At 37.9% G+C, this 14,670-nt stretch overlaps 1 protein-coding gene across 1 annotated transcript in view; it reads right to left on the reverse strand.

The window, feature by feature from the left end:
• nfxl1.L (nuclear transcription factor, X-box binding like 1 L homeolog) overlaps nt 1-14,670 on the reverse strand; it is a 54,772-nt gene that overhangs the window by 18,166 nt on the left and 21,936 nt on the right. The window contains 6 exon segments of the mRNA NM_001096972.1: nt 1,616-1,637; nt 5,657-5,748; nt 7,043-7,202; nt 9,266-9,386; nt 12,052-12,142; nt 13,998-14,120. Of these exon segments, the coding sequence (NP_001090441.1) occupies nt 1,616-1,637; nt 5,657-5,748; nt 7,043-7,202; nt 9,266-9,386; nt 12,052-12,142; nt 13,998-14,120 (609 nt within the window).

Below are 14,670 nucleotides of genomic sequence, written 5' to 3' on the forward strand. Positions count from 1 at the left end.
GGGGAGGATACGAATTAGCATTTTTAGGATATTGGAAGAAGAAATGCCAAAGGCTAGTGATGTCTTATAGGAAAACTATACCCCCAAAACAATGTAGGTCTCTATAAAAAAAGATATTGCATAAAACAGCTGATGTGTAAAACCCTGCTTCATGTAAATAAACCATTTTCATAATAATATACTTTTTTAGTAGTATGTGCCATTGGGTAATCATAAATAGAAAACTGCCATTTTGACATAAAATGGTGGCTCAAGGCAAGAGATGTAAAAGGGCAATATTTACTTAAATATATATTACAGTTTGGGAAGATTCTTTAATATGTCACTTAATATGATATAAACTTTACGTTGCTTAAATATTCATTTTGGGGGGTAAAGGTTTCCTTTTAGCTTAAGTTTTTCAACCTTGATACAGATATAGGAGCCCTGAGCAAATGTCAGACCACGTAGGGTGGGTCTGAGTTCAAGAAACCTCTTATCCAAATGACCATAATACTGTTATCTATTGTATATTTAAAAGTCAAACACATTTCAGTGAATGTGATCATAGATTTCTTGCTTTAAACGGGAATTGCATCTTTTTATCCTCTCTTTTTCAAAGAAGACATTTTTTAACCTTTTGCAATGCGAATTTCATTGTTCTGTTTATCACTGAGCAGCTGATAAACGCACCTTCCTGACCTTCAGAGGAACATGGCAAGTGCCTGCTGTGGCATTTAGCAATCTCCCTGTCCTTTAGTGATTTGCAATAATGGTGGCATTCAAATAAAGGGTTTATCGCTTGCTAGAGAGTTTACAGAAACTCCCGTTCAACTACCAATGGTAAATGGAATTACAATTTAAGCAGTGTTATTAGATTTATCTTTATTATATTTACTTAATTTTTATGGTATATAGTAATATAATAAAATAATAATAAATACAATGAGTTCTGTGTAATTTATTGCATATTAGATGACACTTGCACACTTGATGGTAAATAAGCTGCGTGGATCCATATTGGGTTTAATTCATATTTAAACGATTTCTGGCAGACTGAGAGGCACGTTATCAAAGGTCGAATTTCGAATTCATGGGAGGTTTTAAAAACTCCCCTAAACTCCCATAAATTCGACCAATCGAAATTTATTAAAAAAAAAAAAAAATTTTTCTAACTCGGATGAATTAAATCAACCAGAAAACTCGAATCGAATTCGATTAAATTTCAAAGACTCGATTCGAGTTTTCTATCCGAAAAAAACTTGAATATCGGGAAGTCATTGCTGGACCTCTCCCAATGACTTAAACAGCAATTCAGCAGGTTTTAGGTGATCGAATCTTAAAGGGCCAGAGTATGATACATCTCGAAAATCGAATTAAATTTTTTTTAAAAACTCAAATCGAATTTGAATAACTACCTAGTCGAATTTGACAGTTTTGACCATAAAAAACTGACCCTTGATAAACCTGCCCCTTAATGTATGGTGATCAAAATATCCCTCATCTAGAAAACCACCCAACTATTCTGGATAATAGATCTTATACCTGTATATACAAACTACCAAAATGGAAGAAAGATGAATGCTTTGTTATAAAATCCCATCCGTACGCACGTCATGTTTAGACTTGAACTCACCTCGTGTTTTCCAAGACATTCTCTAAAAGTAATGAAAATTAGAACTAATTAGATCAACAGAAAATAAAAGCAATATAGGTCACAGTCTTTTTCAGAATTTACCACCCAACCAGCTAATTCTGGTTGCCTGCTGACATGCCAATGCACTCACACAAACCTAGGGGCACATTTACTTAGGGTCGAATATCGAGGGTTAATTAACCCTCGATATTCGACCGTCGAAGTAAAATCCTTCGACTTCGAATATCGAAGTAGAAGGATTTACCGCATTTCCTACAATCCTACAACCGCATTTCCTACAATCGTACGATCGAAGGAAAAATCCTTCGAATCGAATTCGATTCAAAGGATTTTTATCCATCGATTGAAGGATTTTCCTTCGATCAGAAAATTGTTAACAATGAGGTTCGGTAGGTTTTACTTGGCAAAGTAGGGGGGTCAAAGTTTTTAGTTCGAATCGTTCGATTCAAAGTCGTAGTCGAAGGTTGAAGTAGCCAAAAAAAAAAACTTCGAAATTCGAAATATTTTTTCTTCTATTCCTTCACTCGAGCTAAGTAAATGTGCCCCCTAGGTATTTTGCTGTAAACGAACAGGAGATTTTAGCTTAGGGGGAACAGAGTTTGTCCAGAAGGCTCTAAAAACATCTTGTAGTGACTGGTCACAGTATAAGCAAATAATCACAATTATTGTATTTGCAACAGTAGATCTATTCAGAAGCCTTATAGGAACAGTAACAGCAAAAAATGAAAGTGTTTTAAAGTAATGAAAATATCATGTAGTGTTGCCCTGCACTGGTAAAACTGATCTGTTTGCTTCAGAAACACTACTATAGTTCATATAAACAAGCTGCTGTGGAGCAATGACGGAAATTGAAAAAAGGCTTTATGGCACAGGATACATAGTGCATACCTCCCTACGCATACCTCCCATTTTGTAAATAAAAAGTGGGACAAATAAGTTGCCAGGCGCAGTGTGGCAAAATTTTTTTGACCTCATCCACTTTTTGTGGCCGCACTCCCTAATTACCATGTTCATTTTACAAAATTTGGCAGGTTATGAAAGTTTGAACATATTTCTGTTTTTTTTCCAGTTATTACAGTTTTGCTAATGAAGGTGAATTGCCCTTTAAGCTGTGAGTCTAACTTCTCCCAAGAGATCTATTATCTTATACTGTTACAATTACTTATTTGCTTATCTCAAAATTGTTACAAATGAATCTTATCTGCAGCTGTGGCTGTTCTGTGCTCTCTGCCAAAAGCCAATTAAGTTAGAAACTTTGTTTCTTTTTCTGCCTGTTCAGTGCAGAGAAAATTGGGACTTTCCAGTACAAATGAGGGACTGCGGGTTGAGCTGTCAAAAGAGGGACTGTCCCTCTGAAAACAGGACAGTTGGGAGGTATGCTAGTGGATAGCAGATAACATTATGTTCTACAGAGCTTATCTGCTATCTGCTGTGTAACTTGAGCCTTATCTCATACTTTCTTTCTTTCTTTAAAGGAACAAGAACACCAAAAAATGAACCTGTTTTAAAGGAGTGACAGAAGAATCCCATTGTATACTACAGAGACTAACTTATCTGCTGTGTATCCTATGCCTCAACTTTGAATGGCTGCCCCCTTGGCTACAAAGCAGCTTGTTTATATAAACACAGCATTTCTTTCCTTCTATTGTGTACACATGGGCTTCTGTATCAGACTTGCTGTTCTCCAGGGCTAGGGCTTGAGCATGTTCAGCTTGCTCCTCTCCCCCTCCCTCCTCCCCTCCCTGCTATAATCTGAGCCCGGAGCTATGAGTGAGCAGTGCGAAACTCAGGCAGGAAGAGATGTCACATGAAGCTAATACTGCAGCTGCTATCATAAACAAACAGAGAGCATCTAGAGCTTTTTACTCCGGTATGGTAAACATTCTACAGAATAAATATAACATTCTAGCTAGCACTATTGCAGCTAATCTATTGGCAATAAAATGCCTCCGTAGCTTTTCCTTCTCCTTTAAAGCCCCTTATGTTCAGATTTAGATTGCCCAGACAATCCTCCCTGCCCCACTCTTCCCCATCGGTCACAGAAGTCACTCAGTTGTGGGTGGCTGTAAGCAACGGCATGCTGGGAGAAAAGGAATCCAGAACAATATTTGCTTAACCGAACAGACAGAGGCAAAAACAAAGCACAGGCAGATTTTTAAGTATCGGTATGATAGAGAAAACATACCATGTGTAATTTATATTCGACTTGTCTGAGACCTGCACATTTATCAGATTTAGTAAGCAATAATGAGATTAATAAATGGAGGGGCAGACTGCATCTGGAGCCTTTTTCAGCAGGCACTCGGCATGAGCAGACTGGAGTCATGTTTCACCTGTCACACAAACACGACCAGACATCTCATCATCATAAAACATCCTTCTTGGTAGGAAGCAATAAAACCACGGAAAGGATATTAGGGTAACGTGAGCCTGAGCATATTAAAGGCAATTCCCAAATGCAGCTGTAATGGACTGAACATGTGAAAATGAGAGTATTCTTCTAGCGATAATGTAAAGTACAACAGGGACAAGGTAGACTTCATGCCAAGGCTGTCTGAACTACAAGGGGTGGAATACTCCAACAGGCAGGAATTATATAACAGGACAGCTTTATACAAACCATGGCCACTATATGAGGTGGGACACAAACGGCACAACAAACCAATATAATAGTTTCAAAGGCCTGGCTCACACAAACAAATTGTGTTAGATTTCCAGCATTCTGACACCTATAGATCAGTTGCCTCTCCATTAGATTGTGTTTAAGGAGGGGTGGTTCACCTTTACGTTAACTTTTAGGGGGTTATTTATTATGCTCCATAAATTCGAAATTCAAATAATTTGTGGTTTTCAGACTAAAAATTTTTTTTTTTCGGAATTCATAAAAGTCTGATGGTCTTTAAAGTTCGACTCCGAAAAAAACCTCAAAGCTTCAAGGTCCTGTATAAGTTAATGGGGAAGGTCCCAGTGTCTGCGCTGCTGTCCGTACTGATATCCAATAATTTCCAAAATTTTGGACCAAAAAGTCAGAAAACTAAGAAAAATTCATAGTATTTGCGGAAAACTACGAAAAATTTGTACTTTTCGGGCAAAGCTACAAAGTTTTTGTATTTTTTCCCAACCCAATTTTTTCGGACTTTTTTAATGATAAATAAGGTCCATTTGGGCAGTCAGAGTTCGGATTTTTATGTTAGAAATACGGACCTTTATAAATAACCTCACTAGTATGTTCTAGAAAGACCGAGCAAGTTTTCAATTGGCCTTCATTATTATTATTTTTATATTTTATTTTTTTTTTATAGTTTTTGCATTATTTGCCTTCTTTTGACTCTTTCCAGCTTTCAAATGGGGGTAACTGACCCCTTCTAAAAACAAATGCTCTGTAAGGCTACATACTTTTTATTACTCATCTTTCTGTTCAGGCTCTCACCTATTCATATTACAGTCTCTTATTCAAATCAGGGCATGGTTGCTAGGGCAATTTGGACCCTAGCAACCAAATTGCTGAAACTGCAACCTGGAGAGCAGCTGTATAAAAAGCTAAATAACTCAAAAACCACAAATAATAAAAAAATGAAAACCAACTGCAAATTGTCTCAGAATATCACTTTCTACATCATACTAAGTTAACTCAAAGGTTAACAATCCCTTGAAGCACCAAACAATACAAATTTACCGTAAGTCTATATCTGTGTCATACCTTAAAGCTAGGGCCAGAAGTGGCTGAAAACAGCCAGCAGACTGATTTCAGCCCCTCACTGGGAGCAATATCCTCTTCTTCTTTCATGTTCAGAACCCATGCGTCGGCTCAGGAACAGATACACTCGTCAGATTTCAGAGAAGAAATGTAAGACTGCATTTTGCGACTAAATGCGCCAAGTGTGTTCGCACTGGATCCAACACAAGGGTTCCGGACTCAAAAGAAGGAGAGGTACTGCCTGCGGCGAGGGGCTGAAATAGACCTGTTGATTTCTGCCCTGCGTGGCCATAGCCGAATAGATATATATTCTGTATACTCACGTTGGAATGGGTACTTGGCAAGGTGGACAGGGTAGGGCTGTCTGAATGAAGGTTGGCTCGCTAGGTTGCTCCCAAGGACCTGCTGGCTGTGGCTAACCAAAGACAAAAGAATTCAGTGTCAGCATAGTAAAAAATGAGATGTGTATACTGTCCAACTGTGAGACTGAAACTAAGTGAATGGGCTCTTTCAGTACATCTTATTTGAAATATATACGTTTTAAAGCAGTGCATGGGACTAATATCCATCATCAGTTTACAAGCCCTGAGGCTGACAAAATGATTAACGGCAACTGAAACCTGAGAACCCATTATCAAAACAAAAGCATTTTTTTACATATTTTTGATTCATAAAAAGTGTGATTCCTGTAACGCTGCCATTACTTCACAAGGTTTGAATAAAAATCAAATGTCTCCAAGTACTTACTATATTTCAATAACAATATAAGATCATATCAACAAGGAATTTATAAGTAGCATATCGGCCTCAATTATTAAACAAATATATATGCACTAACATATATTTTCACTAAGAGGGTTATTAACTAAGACTCGATTGTTTCTGGTCTGGCTTTTTGGGGCTAAAACTCGATTTTTCGTGTCGAAAAAAAACCTTTTCAAGATTTATTATACCCCGATGCTGCAAAAAGGCTGAATCGAAAACACAGAATCTCAAACATGTCGAGGTCATGTATAAGTCAATGGCAGATGTTCCTATTCCAATTTGAAGATATTGTGGTCTGAGCTGGGTTTAGCCCGATAACCCAAAGAATTTGGGGGTTTTGGGTGATAATCCGTGAAAATCAAGCGATTTAGAAATAAAGTCCGAAAAAAGAATACGATTTCAGTTTTTGCTTGATTTTATAGAGTTTTTTCCCGACCCCAATTTTTCACGTTATTTTTATTAATAAATAAGTTAAAATCGCAAGGTCAGGCTTTCAAAAAAAGCAATAAATTCGGATTTAAGTAAATAATCCCCTAATGTTACAGCAAACACAGCAGAGGATGCGTGCTGAAAATTATGGATGCACTATTTTGGATTTGGCCGAATCCCCCAATCCTTCACGAAAGATTCGGCCGAATACCGAACCAAATCCTTATTTGCATTGTAAATTAGGAATGGGAAAACATTTTTTACTTCTTTGTTTTGGGATTCCCCTCCCTGCCCCCAATTTGCATATGCAAATTAGGATTCGATTCAGCTGTGCAGATGGATTCGGCTGAATCAGAATCCTGCTGAAAAAGGCCGAATCCTGGCTGAATCTCGAACCGAATCCTGGATTCGGTGCATCCCTACTGAAAATGTTAGCCACAACTTTACCAAATCTGTGAACAACCATGCAACTGCTGCATTAGCTATGCAAAAAAAGATGCAAATTTGCACCTTACCAGGCCTTTCTGCTTGACAAGTGCTTCATCGTGGCAAGGGACAGGACACAAATGGCTGCACCTGTTCAGGATTTTCTTGCAAGTCTGCCGACAAGGTGGACAAGGCCCAAAGTGACATCTGTGTCGCTCTCTGGCCTCATGGTGGCAAGTAGATGGGCAACTAAAGATCAAAACAGGATTAAACAGAAAATCAAAATCACAACCAGCAAATATAAGTTCTTCTCCAGCTGCTGATACAGGTTTCCTAAACAGAAATTCTGCAAGGTACAAGCAGAGTTTATATTGGGGGTTTTTTTTTGGTTTTTTTAGCAGAAATTTTAAAAATACACTGGGCTTGTCCCTGATTTAGTCATAACAAATAATTAACTTCATACATATGTTATTTTTAAAGTATGGAGTACAATTTCAGTAATGGATTATTGACAATTTACTTATTATCTAGTAGAATTAAGTCAAACATAACTGGATATTAGGGGGCACATTTACTTAGCTCGAGTGAAGGAATAGAATAAAAAAAACTTCAAATTTCGAATGTTTTTTTGGCTACTTTGACCATCAAATTGGCTACTTCGACTACGAGATCGACTTCGAAACGAAAGATTCGAACTAAAAATCGTTTGAATATTCGACCATTCGATAGTTGAAGTACTGTCTCTTTAAAAAAAAACTTCGACCCACTTCTTCGCCACCTAAAACTTACCGAACTTCAATGTGAGTCTATGGGGAAGGTCCCCATAGGCTTTGTAAGGTTTTTTTGGTCATAGAAAAATCGTTCGAGCGATTGATTAAAATCCTTTGAATCGTTCGATAATAATAATTTTTCATTCAATCCTTCAATCAAACTAATTGCGGTAAATCCTTCGACTTCGATATTCGGAGGATTTACCTTCGGCAGTCGAATATCGAGGGTTAATTAACCCTCGATATTCGACCATATGTAAATCTGCCCCTAAGAGTTTTTCTTGAAAACGTTTCACCACTCATCCGAGTGGCTTCTTCAGTTCGACTGAAGTGGTAGGGAATTCCCCCGGCATTTAAACCCTTGAGAAGAAAGGGGGTTATTTATCCTGATTAGGTAGCCTTTATTGTAATCACACATATATACTATATCTAACATATAACTGTATACCACTTTAAGCTAAATCTCTTTCTTAAATGATAAGGTAGCCTTTATTGTAATCACATATATACTATATAATAATCTGGACAAATAAGAATCTTCATAGACATAATTTACCTAGCTTTCAAATGAGTGGTCTCAGTAGCTGTGTCTTTGGCCAAACACTAAGATGGTCAACCCTTAACAAAGTTGTGAATTTATATATCTCAGCTTCCTTAAACCTGGCACCGCAGCCTGCAGGTGTATCATTTCTTTTTTTTCCCCAAAACATTACCTGTGGGAGGTATTCTGCTGTGACTGACATGAGGTTTTGATTTGCTAATGGAAAACAGCAATGTATCTAGTCTGTCAGAACAAAGCCATGAACAGATGCAGTGAATAACAACTTCAATGTACTGTATCTAACAGCCTGGAGGAAGCAGAGACGAGGGTTACAGTGTCAAAGCTGCGGAGACCTAAAAAGCTTAAGAAATCTAGGTGTAATTTAGTGACAACAGCCTAACTGTGCCAAATTTTTGTGTGACAAGGCACCTCTTTGCTTGACCACCAACACAAGCAGAGTGGGGGAGGCAAATCAGGGCAACAATTGAATTATACTGCAAGATCAACAGTATTGGATTTTTAAACCTGTCCCACAAATATCTGCTCGATCTTTGTATGTACTAATAGTGAATAAAATAAAAAATAAAAAATGAGGCAAATTATTTTCTATAATTTACTATCTCCTATGCTTTTAGAGCTCGTAGTAGAGTCCTGCGCGGGTCCATTTTTTGGAACCCGTAACCGCAACCTGCAATCCGCAACTCGAACCCGCATTCTTACCCGCTTGGACCCACTACCCGACCCGCAAGTACCTTATCCGCAACCCAGACCCGCTCACCATCAAAAATCAGGAAGTGCTGTTATTGTAAACCCGGAAGTGACATCATCGGAAGTAGGCATGATCAGAAAAAAGAAGTAAAAATCGGAATTGAGAAGACCCGCGGCCCGACCCGCGTCTATACCCGCCCCCGAACTTCTGCCCGCAGGGTACTGCAGGTTTTTGTGGGTAACCCGCGGGTACCCGACTCGCTGCAGGACTCTAGCTCGTAGGCAACACTAACCTGCAAACCTCCTTGCACTTCGGTGGCTTGGTTGTACGTTCTCTTCCACAAGGAACCTTCAGCACAGTTTTACTACAATTACACTTCACATCAATGGTCTCTGGGCAAGGGTAGCAGCTGCCTATTGAAACAGAAACAATTTTTATTAAGCGTAAATGGAAGAACAAAAATAGGAAGTACAACCTGTTTGCATCAGTAGAGATGTATGTATTTATGCACAGTGGCACAGGGCCACTAAAAGCAACCAGCCCAATATTGCTTCTTCTTATACCATTTACATTTGAAACCCAATGCGGAATGACTGTGCTGTTATTTTGAAACCTGACCCTAGTCTCCAGAGTACTGATGGCCAGCAGAAGAGCAGTAATAACAAGACTGAAATGTTTGCAGTGTTTTATCATAATGGGTGCAGGCAGCCGGAGATACACATAACAAACTGGGCAACAGTCAGTTAGTTAATTATCGTATTTGTACGTTTTGTGTAAGGCTTTTGCGACGGCACAACTAGGAGTTACTGGCTTACACATGATATTTTGAGAGCGCCTAAGGATGCTGGGAAAGATTTACATTAAAAAATCAATGGAGATGCATTGGGTCTGCTACACTGGCAGGCCCCAGTGCAGTTGCTTGTTCTCATGTCTAATTTTTGTATCTGCACCCTTGGAGCAGAAGAGAAATGTTTCCCTCACTGTTAGGGGTAGATTTATTAAGGGTCAAATTGAAAATTTGAATTCAAATTTGAATTTTCGAATTTGTTTTATGGTCAAACCTCTCAAATTAAAATTGTGAATAATCCAAACTCAATTTGAGTTTTAATTCGAATTTTGAGATTTATCAAACCCTTTAAAATTTGACTATTCGCCACCTAAAACCTGCCGAGTTCATGTATAAGTCAATGGGAGAGGTCCAGGGACCAATTTCAAAATGTTAGTAGCCTTCCTGACATTCAAGTTTTTTTCTGAGTTTAGTCAAATTCAATTCAAATTCTATTTTTGGGTCGGTAATATTCTTTTGAGTTTTAGATTAGATTTTTTTTTTTTTTAATTAATTAACCCCCCAATCGAATTTCGAGTATATTCGATTTTTTCAGAGTTAAAAATAATTCACATGAATTTAAAATTGATCTTTGATAAATGTGCATCATAGGGGCACATTTACTTAGGGTCGAATATCGAGAGTTAATTAACCCTCGATATTCGACTGTCGAAGTTAAATCCTTCGACTTCGAATATCGAAGTTGAATGATTTACCGCAATTTGTTCGGTCAAACGAAAAATCCTGCGAATCGAACGATTCGAAGGATTTTAATCCATCGATCGAAAGATTTTTCTTCGACCAGAAAATTTAGAAAGACCTTCGAATAGTCGAACGATTTTTAGTTCGAATCGTTAGATTCGAAGTCGTAGTCGAAGGTCGAAGGAGCCATTTCGATGGTCGAAGTAGCCAAAAAAATCATTTGAAATTTGAATTTTTTTTTTCTATTCCTTCACTCGAACTAAGTAAATGTGCCCCTAAGTGTCTGCCAAATATTCCCCTCTAAACCTTCACTTCCATGTTTCTTCTTGGTTTACATGTATATACAACATTCACGTCCCCATGCCTTATGTGCAAATCCAACATTGGTGGCACAAACACTCGAATCAGTGTCTGAATTATAATCCAGCTCAATTATACCGATCATTTCATGTGACAGCATTAGATCAATTTATGTAACTGTATTAGACAGGCAAAATGTCAGTTACATAATTTTAGATAAGTATCAAAAACATTGAGACATTTTAGGAGAGAACTAAAGCCATTTGTGTTTCCAGTCTTGTGACATTTATAAAAAGATCCCATTCTGTATGTTATCAAGTCTGAAATGCTAATGAAAGCCTAGCATCGCAGCAAGGTTCATAAAGGATATCAGTGTTCATCATAACCTTTCAAATCATTAGGAGAGGCAGAGCCATAAATTAGGTCGCTGTGTTATTATAAACTTCAAAGATTTAAGGAGAAATACATTTTTCTTATTATCACCATAAAACATTGGCTGCAGCACATTTTTCTTTCTGTACAGTAAAGCGGAAACCCACAGCAACGTTAACGTGACAAACACAGGTAAAAATAGGGTCAACAGCCTTAAAATAAACATAAAAAAATTCTTAGTCGGCCTAATTAAGTTCCTTAGAACACATCAGTTAATAGTGCTGCTCCGGCAGAATTCTGCACTGAAATACGTTTCTCAAAAGAGCAAACAGATTTTTTTATATTTAATTTTGAAATCTGACATGGGGCTGGACATATTGTCAGTTTTCCAGCTACCCCCAGTCATGTAACTTGTGCTCTGATAAAGTTCAGTTGGAGTGATATCACCCCCTCCCTTTCCCTCGCAGCAGCCTAACAACAGAACAATGGGAAGGTAACCAGATAGCAGCTCCCTAACACAAGATAACAGCCACCCCGGTAGATCTTAGAAAAGCACTCAATAGTAAAATCCAGGTCCCACTGTGACACACTCAGTTACATTGAGTAGGAGAAACAACAGCCTGCCAGAAAGCAGTTCCATCCTAAAGTGCTGGCTCTTTCTGAAAGCACATGACCAGGCAAAATGATCTGAGATGGCTGCCTACACACCAATATTACAACTAAAACAAAATACACTTGCTGGTTCAGGAATGAAATTTGATATTGTAGAGTAAATTATTTGCAGTGTAAACCGTGTAATTTAGAAATAAAAACTAACTCATAAAAACCATGACAGAATTACTTTCTACGCTAATTTTATTACACAAAGCTCGACTTACCTCTGTGACAAACAGAGGGGCACTTGTGATTCCGACAACCTAGAGAACGCCCGCATTGCTGGTCACATCCAGGACAGTTTCCAGAACAGCACTACAACAGGGAAAAAGAAAGGTTATTTATTGTTTATTTATTGTTTCTAAACAAGAAAAACATACTAACCCATAACCTACCCCCCTTCTGGCGTTAATAAACCACATCACTGTCCAAAATTGAAGGTATCCCTTGCACTTAAGCAGCTTATCAGGGCAGATCATATATAATATAAATCAGGTTGAGGATATCTAACATATTCCAAAATATATAATATGTATTTATATATAAATTGTATGCAATCAGCAATGAAAATACATGACAGAATAATGTTCTTTACATCTATCTGTATTAAACTTCTTATTTTAAAACAAACTTGTCAAAAACATACTCTAGATCTAGCTTTCTTGGAGTGAACAGTTGTAGCTTAAACATCCTTTAACCAATGTTTTTTCATATTCTTCCATGGTTTTTTTTCAACTGAGAAAGTGACTATTTACCATTACAATATAAATAGCTATTGTATGATAAGGATACTGCCATGGGAAAACATGTTTTTTTTCAAAATGCATCAGCTGAAATCCTTTTTTCAAAAGAGCAAACTGATTAGCCATCCTGTGGCACAATGTTAAACTTGCAAAGGTTATACATGTTCAAGGGAACTTGAGACACCATTTCTATCAATTTCATGGCAATTGAACCATAAGAAAAGTTGGCTAAGTTAAGTGCTTGCCCAGACTGTGTGAAATTAGGCTAAAGAAAACAATGGTCATATGCTTATGGAATCATCTTGACAGTCACAGAAAAACAGTTCCATGTGCTATAATTTTTTTTTTTTTAGAATAGCCTCATATGAAAAGTAGGGGTGGATTCCATAGCTAGTGTCCATAGCTCATACTTAGTGCTAAATGAATTCCAGAACTGCAGACTGAACACTTTTCAACATGTCACACTAGACATTGTAAATCAACCAATTAAACCAGGAAAATGGGGAGTTTTAAATATACAACAAAAAGGAGGTCAGGGCCAGACATGCCACTAAGCTGCACAATGCGGTCCTATCTCACAAGGGGTCCTCTCCAAGCAACAAAGGGAAAAAAAGTTTCTGCAGAAAACCTTTTAATAAAGAACTACCATTTGGAGAGTTACACTGTAAACAAGGAAGAAATATACAATAAAATGATTGAATGGGAACGCCACAAAAACATAATTTAAACTTTTTGTAAAGTAAAAATAATTTCAAGCAACTTTACAATATACATCAATTAAAAAATATGCAGACTTTTCATGATTTTTAATGGGTTCTGACAGTTCCCTAAGCCTAGCCCCCTGCTCTTCTGCTGATCTTTCTGACTACTTAGCTGAGCTGGCTGACCACTGTTACTTTGTATCAACAGCCAGCTGTCCTTAAGCTGCATCCTCCAAACTCCACAATTCTTGAAGAAACCGGTAACTGTGATGGATATATTAGGGGTTTCTGTATAATGTCTTTATCAAATTTTGCTTTGGAAGCCAGAGTTCCCCTTTAATGACTTGCACTACCCCTTCTGAAGGTCACACTCAATAAATGGAGATACAGATTTTCCTCCCTGGAACAATGCTAAAAGGTATGATTTATAAATGTGCAATGGGTCATCTTCAGTAAAAATATTGGGGATCTTTAGATCTACAAACTCTTTTTCCGTGGTGGAACCCTTCGTCTGAAATCTTTATCCCCTGATTCAATTAGCATTTTTAACAATTCAGGAGGCGTTAGAGCTCAGTACTGCTGCTGAGCTCCAACACAAGCAAGAAGATTCAAACTGCTAGGAGTCTGGGATTCCCAAATTCAGTTCTAGCAAATCTGCCAACCTGTATCATTAAGTAGTAATGTTAGCTTCTTTCCTGCCTCTTTCTGGCCAGGTACATCACATACCTTTCTCTTGCATTGGTGTCTCTGGCAGTCCCGAACTTTTGCGCACTTCGTTTCGCACAGATATGGCTTGTGACAAGGCATGCGTTTTGTATGCTTTCCACATCGACACTGCTTTTCAACCTCCTTAAAATGAAAATAATACATATGAAAATAGTTAAATGGATTTTATCGCCCCTAAATTTCACCATTTTCATTTATCATTTAATTTGTATGCAAGCTATATAAAACTGGAGTTAGTAAAGATGTTTATTTTTAAAGAGCTTTTTATTTTAGTCACTCAACTAATTAATTGTGTTCAAACCCTTGCAGTTTTTCAGATAGGATCTGTGAACACCATAGTCTGAATGACACATTCATACAACTGAAGTGATTTGCGAGAGAAAGTAAGGTACCTTTAAGGGCAGAGACACACGCGTATATTCAGGGATACGAGGAAACTTCGGGCAACTATGGAAAACGAAGTGCTCCGAGTGCCATCCCGCCGGCGATTTTGATTCTAGCTTGCGGGAAGGCTTTTTGGGGAGATTAGTCGTCCGAAGAAGAGGCGATTTGTCACCAGGCGACTAAATCTCCCCGAATCTTCGCATGTGTCTCTGCCATTACATTTGTTAGCCCAATTTTGCATCTAGCGATGTGTCTAATCTGTGTTAGGATAATGCCCTTTAAAGGGGTT

The sequence above is a fragment of the Xenopus laevis genome, chromosome 1L, assembly GCF_017654675.1.
Source record: "Xenopus laevis strain J_2021 chromosome 1L, Xenopus_laevis_v10.1, whole genome shotgun sequence".
Taxonomy (NCBI): Eukaryota; Metazoa; Chordata; class Amphibia; order Anura; family Pipidae; genus Xenopus; species Xenopus laevis.